Source organism: Bos grunniens, chromosome 14 (genome assembly GCF_055505025.1).
Source record: "Bos grunniens cultivar Pamir isolate PY7600 chromosome 14, Bosgru_T2T1.0, whole genome shotgun sequence".
Taxonomy (NCBI): domain Eukaryota; kingdom Metazoa; phylum Chordata; class Mammalia; order Artiodactyla; family Bovidae; genus Bos; species Bos grunniens.
The window spans coordinates 17396513-17417622 of NC_141178.1; the positions used below are offsets into that span (position 1 = coordinate 17396513).

The window sequence follows — 21110 nt, forward strand, 5'->3', positions numbered from 1 at the left end:
CAGGACTTTGACTAAACACCAAAACCAACAATAATGAGTTTTTTACTTCAACAGCTGAATCTGTCATTTCTCTACTTTCCATTTTTCTTTAAAATATGTTCTTTGCTAATACTTTCTAATAGTTCTTCATCATGATTCCATACTTTAGTATTTTAAACATTTTCAACATAACTTTTTCAACATGGACTTTTTTCAACTAACCTATCTACCCTTTATTGTGATTTCTTTTTTCCGCTCCTACCATGCGGCAGGTACTTTTTTTAGATGCTGGAGATAGAGTTGAGGGCAAAACTGACATATTCTTTCCTTCATATTCTGTTCGTCCTAATGGAGCTAATACTATTTTTATAAAAAAATATGTAAAGAAATTTACTATGTTATTTACAGATATACATGACCTGCCCCATATATATTAAGAATGGGACATTCTAGTTTAGTTAAGTTTATGTGAGCTACTTTTATCAGAGAAGGACAAAAATGTTTTAGTTAGTAGGATGGGATAGAAACTTGTTACACTGCAGCTTTGTGTTTTATGTCAGACTGTTAGCCTGCATTTCATCTAGACAGCTCTCTCTCTTTGCTTCTGAACATTTAAAGCTGTAATTTACAGTGATTTATTAAGTGGTTATAATGATGCTTCCTTTAGTTCTATAATATAAACAAAAGAAGGAGATAATATTCCATTCTCATGGCCAATACAGACACTGCTGTTTCCCTAGAAAATAGTTTATGATTTTATAATAAAAAACTGTGATAAAATAGTTTATTATATTTTTAATGACAAATACACAGTTAATAAGCTATAATTCACATTCCATAAAGCGCATTATTTTAAAGTACATAATTTAGTGGTTTTTGGTGTATTTGCAAGTTGTGCAGCAATCACCATTTTCTGATTAGAATGTTTTCATCACTCTCCAGGGAACCACCTTTCTATTAGCATTTGTTTCCCTTTGTTTTCTCCCCTAGCCCTGGCATGCATTGATATACTTTTTCTTTTATGGTTTTCCCTGTTCTGGTCATTTCATGTAAGCGCAGTTGTGTAATATGTGACTTTTTGTTACTGGCTTATTTCACTTAGCATGTTTTCAGGGCTTATTCATGTTATAACATGTATCAGTACTTCATTCCATTTTGTGGTTAAATAGTTTTCCATTCTGTGGTTCTACTACATTTTGTTTATCCATTCAGCGATTCTTAGACATTCATGTTTTCCCATTTTTTGGCTGTTGTGAATAATGTGGCTATGAAAATTTGTGGACAGGTTTTTCATGGATATTTGATTAGTTCTGTTGATATACCGAGGAATATGATTGTTGGGTCGTATTGTAACTTTATGGGCTTCTGTGGGTAGATTAGATTTTAAAGAATATGCCTGTAATGCAAGAGACCCAGGTTCTATCCCTGATTTGGGAAGATCCCCTGGAGAAGGGAATGGCGACCCACTTCAGTATTCTTGCCTGGAGAATTCCATGGACAGAGGAGCCTGGTGAGCTACAGTCCATGGGGTCACAAAGAGACAGGATTCAGCGACTATCACACACACACACACAGTAACTGTTTATTTTGCTTTTTGAGGAAATACCAATCTGCTTTCCAAATGGTCTGCACTATTTTTTGTTCCCACCAACTATGTATGGAGGTATAATTCCTCCACATCCTTTGCAACACTTATTGTTGTTTCTCTTTTTATTATGGCTATCTGCAATAGGTGTAAAATGATATCAAGCTTATTGTTTTTAGGAGGAATAATTTAAAAATCTTGCATTTTAGGTGCCGTACTCCTTTGTAATGTCCAAGGACTAGCAGTTAATATTGACCCTATCTTATACACCTGGCTCATTTATCAACCTCAGAAGCGAAGCAGTAAACATATGCAGCAGGTGAGAAGTTTTTATAATTCTCTAAATACCTTTTTCTTATTTAATAAAGTTATATATTTCTTAGCTTGATTTGTTTATGGAGGTACCAGAATTCTTCTGTCCCCTACTCTATCTGTTTCAAGCAATTTGGCTCTTTAATTTCTATAGAAGAAATTATAGCTCAAAATACACTTGCTTGAATGTTAAAGGGACTTGCTCTACAATTGCTTGTAAAGGAGATACTTTAGAGAGAACAGGTTAGATAGGCCTATTTTACTGACTTAGTTTCCCTCATAGTGCCTACATATTTTTTCTCAGAGTATATATATGTTCTCAGGTACATAAGAATTGTTCACGAAGTGTTAGCTTTCATTTTCATCGTCTCTGTATTTCTTTCTTCATCTGTAGATTTTTTTTCAACAAACATGTATTGAGTGTGCTTAACCCTAGTGTTGGTATGGTTGGTGTGAAAGACTTGCAGTATGAGTTTATTTAAAAGGTGTCTAAATTACAAAGTTAGGCTTCCTTGGTGGCTCAGATGGTAAAGAATCTGTCTGCAGTGCAGGAGACCCAAGTTTGATCCCTGGATTGAGAGGGGCTAATTATGGTCCCCAGAATACTTAAATGTAGCTCTGTATGTTATATTAAGTATAATTCTGACAGGTGGGTTTTATCATTCCCATTTTAAAGATGAATAAACTGATGCTTATTATTGAGATAAGAGAGTTCCATAAAAACATCTATTTCTGCTTTATTGACTATGCCAAAGCCTTTGACTGTGTGGATCACAATAAACTGTGGAAAATTCTGAAAGAGATGGGAATACCAGACCACCTGACCTGCCTCCTGAGAAATCTGTATGCAGGTCAGGAAGCAACAGTTAGAACTGGACATGGAACAACAGACTGGTTCCAAAAAAGGAAGAGGAGTACGTCAAGGCTGTATATTGTCACCCTGCTTATTTAACTTCTATGCAGAGTACATCATGGGAAATGCTGGGCTGGAAGAAACACAAGCTGGAATCAAGATTGCCGGAAGAAATATCAATAACCTCAGATATGCAGATGACACCACCCTTATGGCAGAAAGTGAAGAGGAACTAAAAAGCCGCTTGATGAAAGTGAAAGTGGAGAGTGAAAAAGTTGGCTTAAAGCTCAACATTCAGAAAACAAAGACCATGGCATCCGGTCCCATCACTTCATGGGAAATAGATGAGGAAACAGTGTCAGAGTTTATTTTTCTGGGCTCCGAAATCACTACAGATGGTGATTGCAGCCATGAAATTAAAAGACCCTTACTCCTTGGAAGGAAAGTTATGACCAACCTAGATAGCATATTCAAAAGCAGAGACATTACTTTGCCAACAAAGGTCCATCTAGTCAAGGCTATGGTTTTTCCTGTGGACATGTATGGATGTGAGAGTTGGACTGTGAAGAAGGCTGAGTGCCGAAGAATTGATGCTTCTGAACTGTGGTGTTGGAGAAGACTCTTGAGAGTCCCTTGGACTGCAAGGAGATCCAACCAGTCCATTCTGAAGGAGATCAGCCCTGGGATTTCTTTGGAAGGAATGATGCTAAAGCTGAAAGTCCAGTACTTTGGCCACCTCATGTGAAGGGCTGACTCATTGGAAAAGACTCTGATGCTGGGAGGGATTGGGGGCAGGAGGAGAAGGGGACGACACAGGATGAAATGGCTGGATGGTATCACTGACTCGATGGATGTGCTTCTGGGTGAACTCCGGGAGTTGGTGATGGACGGGGAGGCCTGGCATGCTGCGAATCATGGGGTTGCAAAGAGTTGGACGCGACTGAGCGACTGAACTAAACTGAAGAATTTTTGAGGCCAAATTTACGTGGTATTGAATTGTATTTTCCCACTGACTTATTTGAAGTTTTGTAATACTCTACTTGGAGTAGCTTTGTATTTTTTTCTGAAGAAACTTAAAGCTAGCTGATAGGAAAAAATGTATAATTTCATATTTACATAAGAATATAAAAGCTGAACTAAAAATGTGCAATCTATGTCTCAAGAAGCATTTTTTTAAGTTTTTTTTTCTTTTCATTTTGTCCTAATTTCATTTGAAACTTCTACCATCCCTCTCCCATTTCATGCTTCCTTTTATCAAAGTGAAAAATCAAGGTGTTAGTACTCAATCGTGTCCACCTCTTTGTGACTCCATGGACTGTAGCCCACCAGGCTCCTCGTCCATGGGATTCTCCTGGTAAGAATAATGGAGTGGGTAGCCATTCGCTTCTCCAGAGCATCTTTTCAACCCAGGGATCAAACCCACATCTCCTGCATTGCAGGCAGATTCTTTACCGTGTGAGCCACCGGAGAAGCTCCTCCTTTTATCAGGTAGTTACAGAATTGAGTCCAATATACTGGGTACTGGGGCTACAGAAATGAAACTCATGGCTGAGAATATTCCTTCCTCTAGAGGTATTTAGTGTATTTAAGAATATGAAGAGATATAGCAGTAACCCCCTTCTTAGTACCTCCCTTGTATCCATAGAGAATTGGTTCTGGCCCTCCCTCCCCTATAGATATAAAAATCCAGGATACATATGTCCCTTGGTGTAATAGCCCTTTGTATTCTCAGGTTCCAGATCCACACAAAGTGCTGAGTATAATTGCTGTGTTAGATGTATTTACTGGAGAATATGCAAATATAAAAGCAACATATCGGTTGAAGGGTGGGTGTTAAAAGAGGAAATTGACAATTGAGATGAGTATCATAAGAGCAAGCCAGAAAAAGATCATTCTCAACTAAAGTTTATCAGCAGAGGCAAAGAACATGGAGTAACTTGGCAAGAAAGGAGCCTTCAGTGTTTCCAGGCATGAGCCAGGTGTTCTTATAGAGAGTAGCAGAAATTGAAAGCCAATTCATAAAATATTTCATTTTAATGGTAAATGTTTGGTTTATTTGTAAACCAGACGTTTAAATGTTATATTTGTAATGGTAAAACTTTATCCTGAAGGGTTCAGATGAAGTATAGGAAACTAATATAGACTTGGATTTTAGAAAGTTTAACAAAATAAAAAATATGGGTAATGGAGAAATTAAGAATAATGACAGGGATGATTTGAGAAAAATTTGTAAACGTTTTTCTTACTGAGGTACAATTGACATATAACATTATATTAATTTCAGATAGCAACATAATTCATTATTTGCGTATATTACAAAATGATCACCACTGTGTGTGTAGTTAACATCCATCACCACACATAGTTAACATTTTTTTCCCTTGTGATGAGAAGATTTACTCTTGCACATTGAAGATTTAACTTGCAAATATGCAATGCATATCATTAACTCTGGAGAAGGAAATGGCAACCCCTCAAGTATTCTTGCCTGGAGAATTCCATGGACATTGGAGCCTAGCAAGCTGCAGTTCATGGGGTTGCAAGGAGGTGACATGAATGAGTCGTTAGTGTGCACGCGCATGTGCGCGCGCACACACATACACGCATTAACTGTAGTCCTGATATTATTCATGATGTTTTTTAACTGAAAGTTAGTACTGTGGACTGCCTTTACTCATTATACCCCCTTCTCCCCAACCCCTCTGTCTCTGGCAATCGCCTTCTCTTTTCTGTATGTATGAATTTGATGTGTTGGGGTTTTTTTTGTATTGTTTTGTTTTATTTTGTTTAGATTCCACATATAAATGTGGTTATTTGCCTTTCTTTATCTGACTTAGCAAAATGGCCTCAGGGTCCATCCCTGTTGTCACAAATATCAAGACTCTTCTGTTTTAGGTCTGAATAATATTTCATTGAATTATAAATTTTTCATTGGTTATCTTATAACTGATGTGATTATCTCCATTTCATGGATTGCCAGTTATTGTTCTAGCAGCCTAAGTAAACTAATGTTTGTTTGATACCAAGCACCTTCAAAGATATTTATTTTTATTACTGTGTTTTATAAATAGATTTTAGTTAAATATTCCCTGGCTCATTTGGTAAAGAATTCGCCTGCAATTCTTTGAGACCTGGGTTTGATCCCTGGGTTGGGAAGATCCCCTGGAGAAGGGAACGGCTACCTACTGCAGTATCCTGGCCTGGAGAATTCCATGGATGATGGAGCCTGGCAGGCCACATAGTCCATGGGGTCGCAAAGAGTTGGACACAACTGAGCGACTTTCACTCATATATATATATATATGTATATGTATTCTAATTTCAATGCAATTGCATTTCATTTAAAACTACAAATATCCAGTCCTCATTCACACATGCAAATAATATTGAGATAAACATTTCTATATTTGCATTTTTCTTTAATTATTCACTTAGAATATATTTTTAGAAGTGTAGTAGTTTCAGGCATGTGGTTTAGCATATTTTAATGCTTTTGTTATACTGCCAGTTTGAGTCCAGAATTGGTGTACAGTCTGTTTTCATCAACACTTTATAGTATTACTATTTTGCTACAGTTTAGCATATCTCAAAAATATACTTTTTAAAATGCTTTTAATCTAGTATTTTAGTCTTACATTTTCTTTCACATGGAGAATTGAGAGAATAGTATAGCTGAACCCTGTGATCTTATTGTTCAGTTTCAATAACTTCAGAACTAGTGAAAATGTAGAAAATGGATGAATTCATTTGCTACTCTTGTGAGTGAAAATTAATAAATCTAGCAGTAGCTAATAAAATTACCCATGACTGTACCCTATAACCCCCAAATTCCACTTTTTGTTAGAGCTGTGTTCTTCTAGTGACATTTATATGAGCGTGTGAAGTCATGTATAAGCCTCTTACTGCATGATTGTTTGCAATGGTGTAAAACTGGAGACAACCTAAATGACTGTCTCTAATGCAGTAGGTAAATAAAGCATGGCACGTTCACATAATGTATTATTTTATTGTTAAAATTTATTAAATAGCTTTTAGTATGGAAGTCTCAAAATTATATTTAGTATAAAAATCAACTTCCTAAGGACATATGCAAAATGAAAGTACTTATATTTGTCCCAATCTACCCTGCATATATATATATATATATTATATTTTACATATTTTATATACTATATGTAATCTGTTGAACCCCTGTCTCTCACATTGGCAGGCAAATTCTTTACCACTGAGCCATCAGGGAAGCTTGCACCCAGAGTCTCAACCACGAACATAAAAGATTTTGTTGTTGTTGTTCGGTATTTACAATACCATAGCTTCCATTAGTCTTATCTTCAACTATTGTGCATGAGTTAAATATCACACTATATAGCACATAATTTTTCTCATATACTAATTTTGATTCTAAACTTGATTGTAACTTCTTAGAGTGTTTCATCATATTCCATGCTTATAAATGATGGCCAGGAAATTCAAAGGATTATGAAATCACTAAATGTTAGAGCATAAAGAGATTTTCTAGTAGACATCTCCACCCCCTTATTTTATAGATCAATACATTTTGACTCACTATTTCTTATCTAGGTGTTAAATACTATCTCCTATTTAGATTTGTATAAATATTATCAGTTTGACTAAATACTTAACAGGAAAGTAGATATTCTGTGTTGTGATGTTTCCCACAATGCATGTAATTTTTTCATTTTGTGTTTATCAGTTGTCTTGTCCTTTTAATCAAAGTAATAGTTTGTAACATGATTTGGCTTTTTCCTATTATATCATATGGTTATATAATGTGCATATGTTCTCATTGAAATATTAATTTATAATTTAAGCAATATTAAATAATCATCAAGTTGGTGAAGCTTGACGTTGGATCTGTAAAAGTGTGGATGTAACAGCGTAACATTAGATCACACTGCTGCCTAACAGCCCTCTCCAGATTCATCATCTGATGCAGCTGTATCACAGTTATCATCTGTTGTTTCCCAAACTGCAATTTCCTTCTCAATTTGTGGCTGAAACCCAACATTTGATGATTGTTTTCCACTCAGTTCAACGTTGATCTTTGATCCTACAGCAAACTTAAAAATACCTTTTTTTTTTTTTTGCCAAAAATCTGACAAGATTGTATTGGGCGTCATCAGCAGTAACATCAGACTTTATTTCAGTGAATAAAGATGAAACAGCTGCTTTATTGTCGAGATCAGCACTCAGGCATTCAATAAAGATCATAATGTTTTCCAGCTTTCTCTAACTATAGATGTTTTTCTGTGCTTTCTAAATATGCTGTGGATATCACTTTGTAAGACAAAATATAGAGATTTTTAGCAATTCTCCCCAAAGTTGGGCTGTCTTTATTAATAGTGGACATAATCAGTTTATAGAAGTATTTCCCTGAATATGATTTTATAAGGATAACTTTTCATTTTCTAGTGATCATAATTTTCAAAGTTAATTTTAGTTTCAATTTGCTTCTGCCATGTTATCTTTATACTATTTACTAAAATTTACATTAAATTTTAATTATTTCCAAGTGCTCTTGGTTTTTGTGCAGAATTCTGATTGAGAATTGAAATTGTGAAGTGTCCCTGTGGGTATATGTGAGAGAGACAGTGATGAAAAGGGAGGGCAAGAGTGATTGATTGATTGATTTAAAATAATAAAACCCCATGTATATAGCATGGAGTATATAGTCCATTATGTCAGAGTATCTTTGTATGGTGACAGATGATAACTAGACATATCATGATGATCATTTTGTAATGTACAGAAATATTAACTCACTGTCTTGTGCACATAAAGTAAAATAAAATGTACCTCAATTATACTTCAGTTGAAAACAAAATATGTGGACATGGAGGGGAAAATGCTAATGATGGTTATCTCTGAAGGTGGAGATTATGGGTGGTTATTGATTAAAAAAATAATACTGAATAGTAAAGCATTAACCCCAACTTGTGAAGGACTTTCTTCAGTGATGCTATGTTTATACTTAAGAAATAGTAAATAATTCAGTTTTTCATTTGACTCTCTTTAACAGCCTGTAATTGCTGTTCCTCTTGTTATGCCAATTAGCAGAAGGAAAGAGGATGAGGTGTCTGTTGGAAGTGCACCCTTGGCAAAGCAACAGTCATATCAGGCATCTGAGTATGCCAGCAGCCCTGTAAAAACAAAAACTGTAACAGGTATGTGTCAAAACTCTAAAGGATCTGTGATTTCACCTTCCCTCCTAGCTAAGGAGTTATCCAGGCCATATTTTCATGAATGCTGACCAAAGACACAAGACTCCTGGAATAGAGACAAAAGACTTTATTATCTATAGCATTAACAGTTTTACCAAAATATTAGCATTTGTGTGTGTGTCCCTGCCCTAAGCGTTATTCCCCCAGGTTGGCACAAAGAGGGTAAGTGATACCTGTATAAAGTGGATTATGTTACAGGAAGGAAACCTTAAGCTTTAAATGGGTAAAAGCTATGCCTGCATTTTCTCTGGGGGAGGACGGCTGCATATGCATCTTGTAGGATTGTAAGCAAATCTGCTGTTTGCTCAGGTGAAAGACAATATGTTTGTTTTCTAAAGCTGTACACTGTGCAGATATCCTTGAAAATAGCACTGGAAACAAAGATACTCTCTGCCTCTACTTGTAAAACAGGCAAAAACAAGAGACCCTTGGAGAATCATCTCCCAGTAATATGTTTCTTCTTAAAATGAATCCTTGCAGTCCACCCTACATCTCAATCCTCTTTCCTCCCCCTTTGCTTACTTTGTTAGCTATATGAGCTATGCAAATATAAAGCATAAATATTCTTCCATAAAACATTATCTTTTATTTCCTTTTATGTAATTTAAAAAACCCACTTGGTGATTTCAAGTAGTGTTTTAAATTTCTAATATTATCCTTTAGATATTCAGCTTTATTCCATGTAACTCATATATCCCTGACCATATAAAAAAGATTTTATATTTTTAATAATAAAAAAACACTTATTGAGTATTTATAATGGGCCAGACCCTGTTGTAAGTAATTTTGAGGGTAGAAATATTAATAAGACATTATCGCTGCCCTTGGTGAATTTAAAATATGATGGTATACACAAGAAGGTTCACGCTAGTGTTTGTTTATACGAAAAGTTAGTTTCCTTACCATATTTATAAACAACAACAGTAAAAATACTAACATACATTTTTGTGGAGTTTATTCGTATCTATTACTTTGTGTTCTGTTTCTTAAAATAGTATGTTATATTTATTTTATGGAATCATTCGACTTCTCCTATCAGTATTCACAGGCCTTTTGCTCTGTTGAGACTTTCTTTACCAATTGATAAAAAATGACTATGCTTATTTTTTGTATCATAGGAAGATGGTCTGTAACTTGAATTGATTTTTTAATATAAAATTAGACATTTCCTTTGAATACCATGCTAAGTTTTATACTTTAAATCGCTTGATCTGGTAATTTACATAACGGTTTATAAATATCAGCTGTTAGTAAATGTCCATTAAGTATCAATTGATAAGTTTAATTTTATATGCATATTAATCTCCTGCTTTACTATATTTAGTCCAGTTCTTTAAGCCACATAATAATTAAAGTAATTGTTAAGGATGAGTAAAGATGATAGAAAATACTTATTTACATGAAATTGCATGACATAGAACTATATAGAAAATATTTACTGTGCATGGAGAAGTTTTATAGATAAATTCACATTTCATCAGTTGTCTATCAATTCATGAATGGTATTAATATCTGAAGTTTATTTTGCTCTCTTGTGGGTGCTAAGCTGCTTCAGTTGTATCTGACTCTTTGCCATCCTGTGGACTGTAGCCCACCAGGCTTCTCTGTCCATGGGATTCTTCAGGCAAGATTACTGGAGTGGTTGCCATGCCCTTCTCCAGGGGATCTTTCCCAACCCAGGGATTGAACCTGTGTCTCTGAAGTCCTCTGCACTGGCAGGCATGTTCTTTTACCACTGGCGCCACCTGGGAAGCCCCATTTTTGCTTTCTTACACTTTCCCATTTAATTACAAGAAATTAATATTTTAAGAAAAACCTTGATCATAATCTCTCATCAGTAATTACTTTTTAGAGTCTGAAAACATAAACAACACATTATTCTTTAAAAAAATTTTTTAATGTATTTTAAAATTTTTATTGGAGCATAACTGATTTACAGTGTTAGTTTCAGACGTTAGTTTCTGATGTACTAAATAGTGATTCAATTATACGTATACATATAATCATTCTTTTTCAGACTCTTTTACCATACAGGTTATTTACAGAATATTGATTACAATTCCGTGTGCTATATATAGCAGGTCCTTGTGGGGGTCTATTATGTGTGTTAATCCTAAACTCCTAGTTTATCCTCTTCCCACACGTTGCCCCTTTGCGGAGGCATAAACTTGTTTTCAAAATCTGTGAGTCTATTTCTGTTTTATAAATGAATCCATTTATCTCATTTTTTAAAAATTCTGTTTCATTCCACATATGAGTGAAATCATACAATATTTGTCTTTCCCTGTCTTTCTTAACACTAACGATGATCATCTCCAGGTCCATCTGCCTTGCTGCAAATGGCATTATTTTCTTCTTTCTTATGGCTGATATTCCATTGTAAGTATGTACTACATCTTCTTTATCCATTTTTCTGTCAGTAGACGTTTAGATTGCTCTCATGTCTTGGCTATTATAAACATGCTGCAGTGAACATTGGAGTGCATTATCTTTTTGAATTGTGCCCTGGATATATGCCAAAGAGTGGGATTACTGGATCATATGATATTACCTCACACTGGTCAGATTGGCCACCTTGAAAAAGTCTACAACGCAGTAACATCCTGAGGAGGGGCTGGAGAAAAGGGATCCCTCCTACTCTGTTGGTAGGAATGTAAATTGTTGCAGCCACCATGGAGAACAGTATGCTGCTAAGTCACTTCGGTCACGTCCGACTCTGTGCGACCCCATAGACGGCAGCCCACCAGGCTCCCCCGTCCCTTATTTTCTCCAGGCAAGAACACTGGAGTGGGTTGCCATTTCCTTCTCCAGTGCATGAAAGTGAAAAGTGAAAGTGAAGTCGCTCAGTCATGTCTGACTCTCAGCGACCCTATGGAATGCAGCCCACCAAGCTCCTCCATCCATGGGATTTTCCAGGCAAGAGTACTGTATGGAGCGCCCCTGAAAGCCTAAAAATAAAACTACCGTGTGATCAACCAAATACAATATTCTTTATTTCAAATTATAAATACGAACTTTTGCATTTTAGTTGTGGTTCTTTGCATTTGAGTTGTGGATATGGATATTTGCATTTACTGTCTTTAGTGTTCCCTCATCTCTGGAACCCTTTATTTCCATATCCTTGTATCATTGTAGTTAATGATGTCTGTATTTCCAGCTACTCAAGCTAGCATAAAAATTGTGTGTGTGCATATGTGTGGTTTAGTCAAATCTGACTCTCCCACTTCATGGACTATAGCCCACTAACTTTCTGTGTCCATGAAATTTTTTCTAGGCAGGAATACCAGAGTGGGTTGGTATTTCTGCTGCAGGTAATCTTCCTGACCCAGGGATCAAACCCAACATCTCTTGCATTGGCAGGCAGATTCTTTACGACTATGCCACCTGGGAAGCCATACAATTAGCAGTTATCACACTAATGCCTGGGCTTGCCTTGTTTATGAACTGTGGGCATGTATAGGTGGTAAAAAGCTCTGGATATAACCTTTCTACTTTATGACCAATGTATCGTGCTCTTTAGATGCCCACCATTTTTGGTTCTCTGGAAACCTTGTTGATATTCTCGTTTTGGTTGAGTGCTCTGTTAATCATTTTCTTTGCTTAGAATTATGTTTCAAATTTTTCTGTTTTCTAGAAAGAGACTCATAGACTTAGAGAATAAACTTACGTTTGCTCCGGGGAGGGTTGGGGGAAGGGATATTAACGGAGTTTGGAATGGACACGTGCACACTGCTATGTAAAATGGATAACCAACAAGGCCCTAGGATATAGCACATGACACTCTGCTCAGTCTTATGTAGCAGCCTGGATGGGGGAGGGTGGGGGAGATTGGATACATGTATATGTATGGCTGATTCCTTTTGCTGTTCACCTGAAACTATCTCAACATTTTAAACTGGCTATATCCCAATACAAAATAAAAATAACAATACTTTTCTATTTTATTGTAAATTAGAGTAGACAATTCTTATATTGCTTTTAATTAAAAAATTGAGTCCTTTAAATGTGTCAGTCAGTCAGTTCAATTGCTCAGTCGTGTCCGACTCTTTGCGACCCCATGAATCGCAGCACGCCAGGCCTCCCTGTCCATCACCAACTCCCGGAGTTCACTCAAACTCAGGTCCATCGAGTCGGTGATGGCATCCAGCCATCTCATCCTCTGTTGTCCCCTTCTCCTCCTGCCCCCAATCCCTCCCCAGCATCAGAGTCTTTTCCAGTGAGTCAGCTCTTCACATTAGGTGGCCAAAGTACTGGAGTTTCAGCTTCAGCATCAGTCCTTCCAATGAACACCCAGGACTGATCTCCTTTAGGATGGACCAGTTGGATCTCCTTGGAGTCCAAGGGACTCTCAAGTCTTCTCAAACACCACAGTTCAAAAGCATCAATTCTTTGGCGCTCAGCTTTCTTCACAGTCCAACTCTCACGTACATACATGATCACTGGAAAAACCATAGCCTTGACTAGACGGACCTTTGTTGACAAAGTAATGTCTCTGCTTTTCAATATGCTATCTAGGTTGGTCATAACTTTCCTTCCAAGGAGTAAGCGTCTTTTAATTTCATGGCTGCAGTCACCATCTACAGTGGTTGTGGAGCCCAAAAAAATGTGTACCTACTTTTAAATGTAGTTACCACTATTTTAATTGTTATTTACATTGTATCATAAGCTGTAACGAATTTGTTAAGTTTTTCGTATACTTTTACAAACCTTTTTTCTTATTGTTTTTGTGTTACTTTTACCATCTTAATATTAACCTTTTTAAGTGTACAGTTTAGTTGTGTTAAGTACAGAGACGGTACCCTACTCACAATAGTTTTTGACTTAAGGTTTTTCAACTTTATGATACTGTGAAAGCCATATGCATTACGTAGAAGCTGTACTTTGAATCTGAATTTTGATCTTTTTCGAGACTAGCAATGTGAGGTAGAATACTCTGGTAATACTGGGCAGGGGTAGTAAGCCACACCTTTCAGTCAGCTCTCTAACCGCCAGAGTAAAGAACCAATAGACTCACAGCCATACAACTATTTTGGTTTTTACTCTCAGTACACTATTTAATAAGTTACATGAGATATTCAACAGTTTAGAATAAAATAGGCTCTGTGTTAGATAATTTTTCCTAACTGTAGGCTAATACAAGTCTTTGGGGCACATTTAAGATAGGCTAGGCTAAGCTCTGAAGTTCAGTAGGTTAGGTATATTAAATGCATTTTCAACTTAAGATATTTTCACTTTATGATGGGTTTATCAGGACATAACCCCATCATATGTTGAGGAGAATGTTGATTCACAGTGTTGTGAAATGCACATTTTAATTATTTAACTGAATTTTACAAGTAGCTCTGTTATGCCTGAATTCTTATTAAAGTAATCTTTTTGTTTTTGTATTTGCAACCTAAGGTCCAAAGTTGGTCTTAAGTTCATCCCCAAGTTATGAGGGCTTTCCAGGTAGTGCTAGTGGTAAAGAACCCACCTGCCAACACAGGAGACACAAGAAATGCAGGTTCGATTCTTGGGTAAGGGAGATCCCATGGAGAAGGAAGTGACAACCCCCTCCTGTATCCTTGCCTGGGGAATCCCATGGACAGAGGAGCCTGGCAGATAGTCCATTTGGTCACAAAGAGTCAGATACGACTGAAGCGACTTAGCGCACACACAGCATACACATTATGTAGCAGTTCTGGCACGTGAACACCAAGGTTTGGTGATACTGCACTGGGTTTGATTTTGCTTTTTAATTATTTATCAAGAAGCACACATCCTTTTCCAGTCTCAGTGAAACTGACTTAAGTAGTTGGCTGCAGGGGGAACATGTACTTGATGGCTGGAGATGTGTTGACAGCAGAACAGCTCAATTGCAGTGAGATAGGCACGTAGGGCAGGCCAAGTCAGAATAAAAGCATGTTTCTCATGAAGATATTATCACAGAATTCTAAATAATCTTCTAGAGAATCTGTGTATTCTTCAAAACAAAGAAACCATTCAAAGTTATGACATCTGTCTATCCTTTGTTTTAGAAATGTTATGAACATTAATTTGGAACTCTTGATGAAATTGTCTGATGTCTGTAATGGAGATGAAAACTTTAAAAAACAGTGTCCTTCATAAATGATAGCTCTTTAAAAAATACTAGCCATTTTCATCTTACATGTATGGCACCCCACTCCAGTACTCTTGCCTGGAAAATCCCATGGACGGAGGAGACTGGTAGGCTGCAGTCCATGGGGTCGCTAAAAGTCGGACACGACTGAGTGACTTCACTTTCACTTTTCTCTTTCATACATTGGAGAAGGAAATGGCAACCCACTCCAGTATTCTTGCCTGGAGAATCCCAGGGATGGTGGAGCCTGGTGGGCTGCCATCTATGGGGTCGCACAGAGTCGGACACGACTGAGCGACTTAGCAACTGTGTAAGTACACAGTTAAAATAATAGAAGGACTTTTAATTTGACTCCTTAAATACTACCAAGAACAATGAAGGTGAAAAACTAATTGGCCAGTATTTGTTGGCCAGAGAAGCTTTAGTTTTTAGCAAATTAATGGAAGTTGAATATGTAGAGACAGTCTCTGTATACCACTCTTTCATGAAATCTGACTGTACTGAAACTTGGGTATGTCAATAGTTATAGTGAGGCAAGTGGAAGAGAAGAAAAAATTAGAGCTACAGTAAAGTTTATAATAATTTATACAGTGAGATTACAGGTAAAGTAGAATATAAGATCTTATAAGCAGGTATAAGATTTAACAGAGAATTTCCGCTTACTCTGAGAAAGAGGTAAGAAGATAAAGTATATATCATTATATGTCAGTTTAGTTAATTGTCTCTGCAAATAAGTATTGATGCAGGATAAGTACTGGTTTCCTTGCATTGCTTCAGAGAATGTAACAGATTAGTAAATGTATACTTTTTTCAAGGCAAGCTCCTTGGTTTTCACATACAAGGAATACTCTCCTTATAAGAAAATACAACATGATATTACACTTTGCTAAATATTTTTTATTAGTTTATCAGTTTAACATTTTACTCCAAGATTGAAATTCCTTCATCTAAAAAATCATTCTATCCAAGGCAGTATAACTTGTAGGATGGTTTTAAGGAGGGACATTTCTAATTTTTGCTAATACAAGGTGCTCCTGAAGGTGCTGATATACTCTGGATTCTAATTTTGTAATAATTTTTGAATGTAAGTAAAATGGGGCACACCAATATAGTTATTCATCTAAATCTGCTTAAGTGAAGTGAAGTCGCTCAGTCGTGCCTGACGCTTTGCAACCCTATGGACAGTAGCCTGCACCAAGCTCCTCTGTCCATGGGATTTTTTAGGCAGGAGTAATGGAGTGGGTTGCCATTTCCTTAAGTCATCCTTAATATGATTAAGCTTGAATGTTGAGCAGATATGTTCCTAATTATAGTATGGAATTAGTATTCAAGTACAAGAAATATATTTTTGTGGATTTATGTATATTAGAAGTTGCTGACTTTAATCATGTCATTCAGCATAAAATTCTGTTCCTTTGTGATTAATTAGATATTTAGTTTCATAGGAAAATACTAAAGTGTGAGAATACACACTAATGCATAATGTGTAATTGATTTTATTGTCTCAGGAGTAAAATGTAGATCTCAAAAATTTTCCTCTTGTAGAATAGAGAAAGGTTTAAAATAAAATGAAGTTTATCTAATGAAGTATGTTTAAAATAAAATAAAAATATTATTCAAAAAGTAATCAGAGAACTTAATGAAATATACATTTATTAAAGTGCTATTTTCCCTTTTTTACTTTGTAAGAGAATTTATTTGTAAAACTGAAATTCGTGGGGAAAATATTAGCAGTGTGTAGATTTTAAAATTCTACTTAATATTCACATTAACTCATATGTTCTTTCTGTGCTACCTTGGGTAATAAACTATTCTGTGCTATTCTGGGCAGTAATTTATAATGAGACAATTTGTAAGCTTACTTTGCTAAAGGATTCCAATAGTTGTCAGATGATCATATGGTATTTTAGCCATCGTCCAGATGGCCCTAACTATAGATTTTTAACATTTGATTTTTATGTTTCATGAATGTCCCTTGATCACTTGATGATGATCTTTTATGGATATGTCTGATAATTGCACTACTCACTTGGCACGAATGCATACCTGAATTTCTGGCATTGCAAGTGTTCATATGAGGAGCCCTCATGTAAATCATAGGCTCTGTTAAAAAATGTAATTTATACATTTTTTAGTGTGCCCTAAGTAGGAAGTCAAGAAACACCTGGAAAACAGGCAAATTTGGCCTTGGAATACGGAATGAAGCAGGGCAAAGACTAATAGAGTTTTGCCAAGAAAATACACTGGTCATACAAACACCCTCTTGCAACAACACAAGAGAAGACTCTATACATGACATCACCAGATGGTCAACACCGAAAGCAGATTGATTATATTCTTTGCAGCTAAAGATGGAGAAGCTCTATACAGTCAGCAAAAACAAGACAGGAGCTGACTGTGGTTCAGACCATGAACTCCTTATTGCCAAATTCAGACTTAAATTGAAGAAAGTAGAGAGAACCACTAGACCATTCAGGTATGACCTAAATCAAATCCCTTATGATTATACACTGGAAGTGAGAAATAGATTGAAGGGCCTAGATCTGATAAGAGTGCCTGATGAACTATGGAATGAGGTTCGTGACATTGTATAGGAGACAGGGATCAAGACCATCCCCATAGAAAAGAAATGCAAAAAAGCAAAATGGCTGTCTGGGGAGGCCTTACAAATAGCTGTGAAAAGAAGAGAAGCAAAAAGCAAAGGAGAAAAGGAAAGATATAAGCATCTGAATGCAGAGTTCCAAAGAATGGCAAGAAGAGATAAGAAAGCCTTCCTCAGCGAACAATGCAAAGAAGTTGAGGAAAACAACAGAATGGGAAAGACTAGAGATCTCTTCAAGAAAATCAGAGATACCAAGGGGACATTTCATGGAAAGATGGGCTCGATAAAGGACAGAAATGGTATGGACCTAACAGAAGCAGAAGATATTAAGAAGAGATGGCAAGAATACACAGAAGAACTGTACAAAAAAGATCTTCACAACCCAGATAATCACGATAGTGTGATCACTGACCTAGAGCCAGACATCCTGGAATGTGAAGTCAATTGGGCCTTAGAAAGCATCACTACGAACAAAGCTAGTGGAGGTGATAGAATTCCAGTTGAGCTATTCCAAATCCTGAAAGACGATGCTGTGAAAGTGCTGCACTCAATATGCCAGCAAATTTGGAAAACTCAGCAGTGGCCACAGGACTGGAAAAGGTCCGTTTTCATTCCAATCCCAAAGAAAGGCAATGCCAAAGAATGCTCAAACTACCGCACAATTGCACTCATCTCACACGCTAGTAAAGTAATGCTCAAAATTCTCCAAGCCAGGCTTCAGCAATATGCAAACCATGAACTTCCTGATGTTCAAGCTGGTTTTAGAAAAGGAAGAGTAAGCAGAGATCAAATTGCCAACATCTGCTGGATCATGGAAAGAGCAAGAGCGTTCCAGAAAAACATCTATTTCTGTTTTATTGACTATGCCAAAGCCTTTGACTGTGTGGCTGACAATAAACTGTGGGAAATTCTGAAAAAGATGGCAATACCAGACCACTTGATCTGCCTCTTGAGAAATTTGTATGCAGGTCAGGAAGCAACAGTTAGAACTGGACATGGAACAACAGACTGGTTCCAAATAGGAAAAGGAGTATGTCAAGACTGTATATTGTCACCCTGTTTATTTAATTTATATGCAGAGTACATCATGAGAAACGCTGGACTGGAAGAAGCACAAGCTGGAGTCAAAGATTGCCGGGAGAAATATCAATAACCTCAGATATGCAGATGACACCACCCTTATGGCAGAAAGTGAAGAGGAACTCAAAAGCCTCTTGATGAAAGTGAAAGTGGACAGTGAAAAAGTTGACTTAAAGCTCAACATTCAGAAAATGAAGATCATGGCCTCCGGTCCCATCACTTCATGGGAAATAGATGGGGAAACGGTGGAAACAGTGTCAGACTTTATTTTTCTGGGCTCCAAAATCACTGCAGATGGTGACTGCAGCCATGAAATTAAAAGACACTTACTCCTTGGAAGGAAAGTTATGACCAACCTAGATAGCATATTCAAAAGCAGAGACATTACTTTGCCAACAAAGGTCCATCTAGTCAAGGCTATGGTGTTTCTTTTGGTCATGTATGGATGTGAGAGTTGGACTGTGAAGAAGGCTGAGCACTGAAGAATTGATGCTTTTGAACTGTGGTGTTGGAGAAGACTCTTGAGAGTCCCTTGGACTGCAAGGAGATCCAACCAGTCCATTCTGAAGGAGATCAGGCTTAGGATTTCTTTGGAAGTAATGATGCTGAAGCTGAAACTCCAGTACTTTGGCCACCTCATGCGAAGAGTTGACTCATTGGAAAAGACTCTGATGCTGGGAGGGCTTGGGGGCAGGAGGAGAAGGGGACGACAGAGGATGAGATGGCTGGATGGCATCACTGACTCGAGGGACGTGATTCTGGGTGAACTCCGGGAGTTGGTGATGGACAGGGAGGCCTGGCGTGCTGTGATTCATGGGGTCCCAGAGAGTCAGACACGACTGAGGGACTGATCTGATGTGTCCAGAAGAACGCTTCTAATGTTTGGTGATTCATTTCAAGAATGTGTTAAGTTTGTTAAACATCTAGGTTTATTAATTTTTATATGTAAATGTACTACGGTTTTGGAGAAGGCAGTGGCACCCCACTCCAGTACTCCAGTGGATGATGGAGCCTGGTAGGCTGCAGTCCATGGGGTCGCAAAGAGTCAGACAGGACTGAGCGACTTCACTTTCACTTTTCACTTTCATGCATTGGAGAAGGAAATTGCAACCCATTCCAGTGTTCCTGCCTGGAGAATCCCAGGGATGGCCGAGCCTGGTGGGCTGCCATCTATGGGGTCGCACAGAATCGGACACGACTGAAGCGACTTAGCAGCAGCAGCAGTACTACGGTTTGTATAGCATGCTCGTAATGCCTTTTCTTCTTGAAACCTCAGTTCTCAAGGATTAGACCAGTCATCATTTCATATCTAATGTAAAAAAATACTTGTTTCCTTACCTCCTTTTTTGTTGTTGTTTTTAAGTTTTCTGAGACAGTAAGAGGAAATTGATGTATAGTGTCTTTTAATATGTCCAAGTTTCACTCTTATTTTTACTTTCAAAGTAGAATGTAGACGTCAGTGAATTTTGTCAGAGGAGATAGCTTTTTAAAAATTTCTTTTTAATTGGAGGATAATTCCATTGTACAATTCATTCCATTGTACATTCCATTTACAATTCCATTGTAAAGGAATTATCCTTTACAATGTTGTATTAGTTTCTGCTATACAACAGTGTGAATCAGCCATAAATATACATAGGTCCCCCCACCCTTGACCTTCCATTCTGCCCTCCACACCTGTCTCACCCCTCTAGGTTGTTGCAGAGGACCTGGTTTAGCTCCCTGTGTTATACAGGAACTTCCCACTAGATATCTGTTCTATACACGGCATTGTATATATTTCAGTGCCACTTTCCAGAGAAGATAGATGGCAAATCATTTAAATATTGAGAAAGTACTTTTACATTCTCCATCATATTGGAGTTAGTTTACTCACTAACTCACTAATTATTGTCCTCACTACCTTACTCCTTTGCCTTTTAAATGTCCTAACCCAAGTGTGGGACAAAACAGAATAAAGTAGAGAAAACTAACAAAACTATTATTTTTAGTTTCCTTGAACACAACTGATACAGGCTCACATTTTGATTTCAGTAGTAAGAGAATGAGTTAAAACAAGTACAGAGAACACGAACTCTTTGAAAATAGTTTATCTTTAGAGTATTAGCCTTCAAACTTTTTTCTTAGTACTTTTCTATCAGTAAAAATCTCAGGGAAGCATTCATAGTGTATCATTTATTGATTCATGCATTAAATATGTTTAACACTATATTAACATAGAACATGTAAGATAATTGTAATTTTAACATTTGAATCTTATTATTTTGATAGAATTTTAGTAATACATCAATAATATTGTTGTCAGAGTAATATTATGCTTCATTGAAAAAATAGTTTAATATTTCATTATTATAACA

At 36.8% G+C, this 21110-nt stretch overlaps 1 protein-coding gene across 30 annotated transcripts in view; it reads left to right on the plus strand.

The window, feature by feature from the left end:
• The window catches only part of VPS13B (vacuolar protein sorting 13 homolog B), an 805974-nt gene that overhangs the window by 325213 nt on the left and 459651 nt on the right, over positions 1-21110 (plus strand). For all 30 annotated transcript variants that reach the window (XM_086336078.1, XM_086336091.1, XM_086336075.1 and 27 more), the window contains 2 exons: positions 1774-1883; positions 8770-8914. In XM_086336078.1, the coding sequence (XP_086192204.1) occupies positions 1774-1883; positions 8770-8914 (255 nt within the window). Of the gene's footprint in view, positions 1-1773; positions 1884-8769; positions 8915-21110 lie in introns of those variants that run through there.